The sequence below is a fragment of the Oratosquilla oratoria genome, chromosome 9, assembly GCF_046742065.1.
Source record: "Oratosquilla oratoria isolate Oo_2021 chromosome 9, ASM4674206v1, whole genome shotgun sequence".
NCBI classification, from domain to species: Eukaryota; Metazoa; Arthropoda; class Malacostraca; order Stomatopoda; family Squillidae; genus Oratosquilla; species Oratosquilla oratoria.
In genome coordinates, this window is record NC_134785.1 from 12632825 (window position 1) to 12637824 (window position 5000).

At 45.5% G+C, this 5000-nt stretch overlaps 1 protein-coding gene across 1 annotated transcript in view; it reads right to left on the reverse strand.

The window, feature by feature from the left end:
• LOC143028214 (uncharacterized) overlaps positions 1-5000 on the reverse strand; it is a 12236-nt gene that overhangs the window by 4684 nt on the left and 2552 nt on the right. The window contains exons 2-3 of the mRNA XM_076190012.1: positions 4172-4250; positions 1173-1348 (exon numbers count right to left, since the gene is read on the reverse strand). Of these exons, the coding sequence (XP_076046127.1) occupies positions 1173-1348; positions 4172-4250 (255 nt within the window). The remainder of the gene's footprint in view (positions 1-1172; positions 1349-4171; positions 4251-5000) is intronic.

Here is a 5000-nt window from a genome sequence, read left to right on the forward strand (position 1 = left end):
GAAAGGTGTCGCACCCGCTCAAAAAGAGAGAGAGAGAGAGAGACACAGAGAGAGAGAGAGAGAGAGAGAGAGAGAGAGAGAGAGAGAGAGAGAGAGAGAGAGAGAGAGAGAGAGAGAGAGAGAGAGAGAGAGAGAGAGAATGAATAATGGGTCGTCATGGAAAGAGCAACTACAGCCTACTTCATCAGCGCCAACCTGAGGAATTAGTAGCTACACCTCATCCTTCTCTCTTCCTAATCGCTTGGTTGTTTGGTTGTGACTGGTACACGACCTTCTTTACTTGTGTCTTTGAGGTACTGTGCAGACCGTATCTGTTTATCTGTTTTGTACCTTGTGCTTTAATATCATCCCACCAGCCGAACAACACCATCTGGCATTCCTCAGACCCAGAAGCTGTTGAGCAAGTTAGTTTTTTTAACTGTGTTATCCAAAGTGCTGAACTAGAAGAAGTTATCTAGGCCTAGACGGAGGGAATTAGAGTAGGAGGGAAGGGGGTTATGCCAAAGGGAAAAAAAATGGGTCTAGACGGAGGGAACTGGAGAAGGAGACAAGGAAGTTATAAAAAAAAAAAAAAAGGGACACAGTGAAGAAAAATCAACAACTCAAGCGCTGACTCATGCAGCCGCCAAGACAAGGGAGCTCCGAAGACAAAACGGTCTCATGAATATGCAAAGATCGTGCGAGATTGTTTGTGTGAAGGAAGACGGTGCCGAACGATGTTATGAAAAGAAAGGATAAAAAGATAGATCGAGAGAATAGAAAGAACAGCAGCTGCCAACATAGCAGGCAGGTCACATATATACGCGTATTAGAAAGACTGGACCTTGCCCTCACGAGAAGAAAGATGAAAGAGGAATAACACGATATTTGTGTTCAGAAGTATGAGAGGAGTGGACGACATTGACAGAGAGGATGTCTCCGTATAGGTTGAAAAAACAAGAACCCAAAAAACGAACTGAAAAAAATACTTGAAGGATTGCCAAGCAATATGGTTCCCCGTCAAGGTCCAACAATGTGTGAAACAGACTGGACAAGAATTTAGATAGACCATAAACACAGACGAATTCAAACACAAATTTGCCCGACGAAGACATGGGGACGGTACCCCACGTGCGTAACTCCTGTATGTTACGAACCTGCAAATAGAGCGAGATGAATACTTCGTCACTTACCAGTAAAGATGCAGGTGCGATCGTACACGGAACTCTGCCTCTGCGTGTTGGAGCTCAAAGTGGTGACGATCCCGGCAATGAGGCACTGCAAGAAGGGGAAGCCCAGCCCGTAGAGGAGGTAAGCGGCCAGGCATCGCCGCGTCTTGTGCTGGAAGGAGGCCCCACGATCCAGGAACCTGTAGCAGAAGAAACAAGAAGTCCTCCGTCACTACAAGACCTTCTGGGAACTGTTTTGCTGTGGTGATTTGGATAATGTGTGATTCACCTTGGTCTTGGATCACGTGTTGGACTCGTGATCGACAGTTATTAACCTCCTGGACGAGAGCTCAGAGCTCGTATGACCGATCTATGGGTAATACCGTGACCTTACACGGTATTACGGTGTGTGCGTGTGCGTGTGTGTGTGTGTGTGTGTGTGTGTGTGTGTGTGTGTGTGTGTGTGTGTGTGTGTGTGTGTGTGTGTATGTATGTGTGTGTGCGTGTACGTGTGCGTGTGTGTGTGTGTGCGTGCGTGTGTGTGTGTGCATGTGTGCGTGCGTGTGTGCGTGCGTGCTTCAACACGGACGCAAGGCCGCATGAAAAAAAATAATAACGGTACTGGATTTGCTAAAGACATCCCGCGGTCACACGCTACCGCGAAGGAACCGTTCCGACCAACGCCAGGGAATTTCATTCATCCGGAGTGCAGGGGGACTAGGGTTCGAACCAGAGAACCAGTTTTGTTCGACCACACCCCTTACCGTCTCACCAGACGCCTACTGAATCTATTTTGTGAGGTAATTTGTATTTCTTATGCATATTGTTCATCCCACTCACCGACACGTTGAATGCATGCCGATAGTCAGGGTGAAATTCTGCAATATGCGCCACCTGGGTTGAAGATGTTTAGGCTAGAGATCTAGATTAATGTGTGTGAGCCTGAGAGAGATGGAAGAGGAGGAGAGGAATTAATGAAGACTGGAAAGTGACCCGTGGAATTGAATCGTGAGCGTATGGACAGTTGCTATGGGCTCTGGTCTACCGTTGTTTCTATCCTTGTGGACAATCTCGGACAGGTACTGTGAACGGAGAGAAAGATAGATAGATAGATAGATAGATAGATAGATAGATAGATAGATAGATAGATAGATAGATAGATAGATAGATAGATAGATAGATAGATAGATAGATAGATAGATAGATAAATAGACAGATATATAGATATATATATAGAGGGAAAGAGAGAAATACATTCATTGAGAGAGAGAGACCAATGTTATGGGAAAATCGTGGAGCGTGTCAGCCTAGTGTAGGCCATGTAGTTTCTTGCAGTCTCCTTCATTCTCATGTTCTTATATGTGTCGACGATGACGAGGAGGGAGTGCTCCAGAAAGTATTCCATTACAATTTCCGGAAAGCAAGCACGCAAGCAAACAAGGAAACTTGCAGAATAAATAAGCGTGATTCCCCTCGAGGGCCGGTGACGAACAGGCGATGCGCAGTCTCTGGAAGAGCTGCCGTGTGTATCGTTGCAAAGCGATCGTGCAAGGGCAGGCGACCCGCCGTTGCAGGACCGCATAAGAGGTCACAGGAAGAGACGACGGGTCTCTTCGCTTGCAGACCCTTTAGCGAAGGAAGGAAAGGAGGACAGTCGAGAGGGTCGTGTCCTCGTTGACGGCACTCGGGGTAAGTGCCGCTCGACCTTGAAGAGGTGATGAGGGGGAGGGAATTGTGGGTGTTAAGAGTCCAGGCTCAGACACTCTAATGCCGTTCTCAGCGGACCTCCTGGTTAGTTTCACGAACTGCTGCCCTAGCTCGTTCCCAGTGATTTTATTCAGCTGAAAGAAGGCTTCAGGTCGAACCGGGGTCTCGGTTGATTGAAAGCCTCGTCTTGTCTCGAGTCCATCACGCTCCTCACCCCCGTCAACCTATAATGATTGCTTGCTTGCTTGTTTAACCTCAGACGGTCCTGTGATCGAGAGAGTCCGTCCTTAGTCCAGTCGATCTCCTGAGTACAACTTTGATTTTCTTCTGACTATCGGCAAGTTATTTTCATTTCATTTGCGTGGCACCATGGCATTCCTCCGGGAAGGCAGGAGCCAAAATCTCTCGCTTTGAGTAATCTGTCGCCGGGCGTTGTCCGGAGCCTTCCACGCGGAACAGAGCAAAGCAGAGGAGCGACTGGATAATATTCATGGATTACGAGGGTCAGTTCAACCCTGGAAACAGCCGACAACACTCCTCCGCCAACCCCCTCCCTCCCTCACTCACACACACACACACACACACACACACACACACACACACACACACACACACACACACACACACACACACACACACACACACACACACACACACACACACACACACACACACACACACACACACACACACACACACACACACACACACACACACACACACACACATTTTGTGTTGTAATTGTCCAAAGTAATTCTGCAGAGGTGCTACCGGTTAGCCAGTTGGAGCTGGCCCTCTCAGCGGCTGCCAGAACCCTTCTTGTCCCACCATCTTGAGAACTAAAGCCGTTTTGCCCTTCAAAAGAAGTATTCTTGTCACTAGGAATGAGGTAAGAATATTCTAAACCTCTAGTGTTCTTGTCTTGGCTTGAGATCCCCAACCTCTGCGCATCTACAAAATTGAAATGGTTTGTGTGATCCAGCGTTTCTCCACCAGGGTTCCCCGGAACCCTAAGGTTCCGCAAAAGGTCCCTCAGGGCTCCGCGAGAACAAGTGAGATAAACTAATGAACTTTAGATTTTCTATTTAATTTCATATTCGTAATATAATTAAACACGCACGACATATTCTTTATCGTAATAATGCAATATAGACATCCTCCTATCTAACCCATTATTACGAAGAAAATAAAATGAGAAAGATATGGTATATGTGTTGTTGTGTTTTGCGCAGGGGTTCCTTGAGACATGCAATTTGTTTTAAAGATTAGGCAAAGGTAAAAAGATTGAAAAACGCTGACTGTGATCTGTATCTCACCTTGCACGTCTGGCAATTTCCACGCAGAGCACACTCAGCCACACAGGGACGCTGGCCCGTGCATACATCAACAGTACGGCTGCAAACAAAGAATAGAAAAGGTCAGTAATCAATTATCATCTCACTGCTGTCAGAAGTACACAGAAAGGCATTATTATACAGATAAAGTCTTTCCAATCTGATAACGCAGGGAAGCTTCACGCGCTTCTAGTAGCGTGACAAGATTTCAAATCATCATATTAAGACAGCAGGATAGGACTCGTAGTAATAGATTTAATTTGGACAAATTTAGATTTAGGGAAGAAATAGTCAAGAAATGGTTTACTAGTAGAGTGGTTAATGAATGGAATTGACTTAGTAACCACGTAGTGAGCGCTGAAACGATTGGTTCCTTGAAGAAAATGTTAGATAAATTTATGGATGGGGATGATAGGTGGTAATAGACATAGAACTACCTAGTGTAGGCCTCATGGCCTCTTGCAATCTCCTCTATTCTCATGTTCTTGTGTTCTTAAGTCTCTTACGACTCCGATCGGTTCACCAGCGCCATTGAAGGAAGCTCTAGTAACCCGTATAAGACAAAGATGTTTAGATACGGCGAATTCGTCATCAAATTACTTCAAAAAGAGTATAAGATGGTTTGAGGTACAAGGAAAATATCTTGAAAAAATTGTTAAATACAGAGCTATCTGTCACGTTCAACGAAATATGCATTAGATAGAATTTTCAGTCCATCTGTAATGTTAAAAACGTACGTCAACTACATAATGGATGAAGCAGACATTTACCCCAACAAACTATTTGCAGACGACACCAAGATAATGAGGAT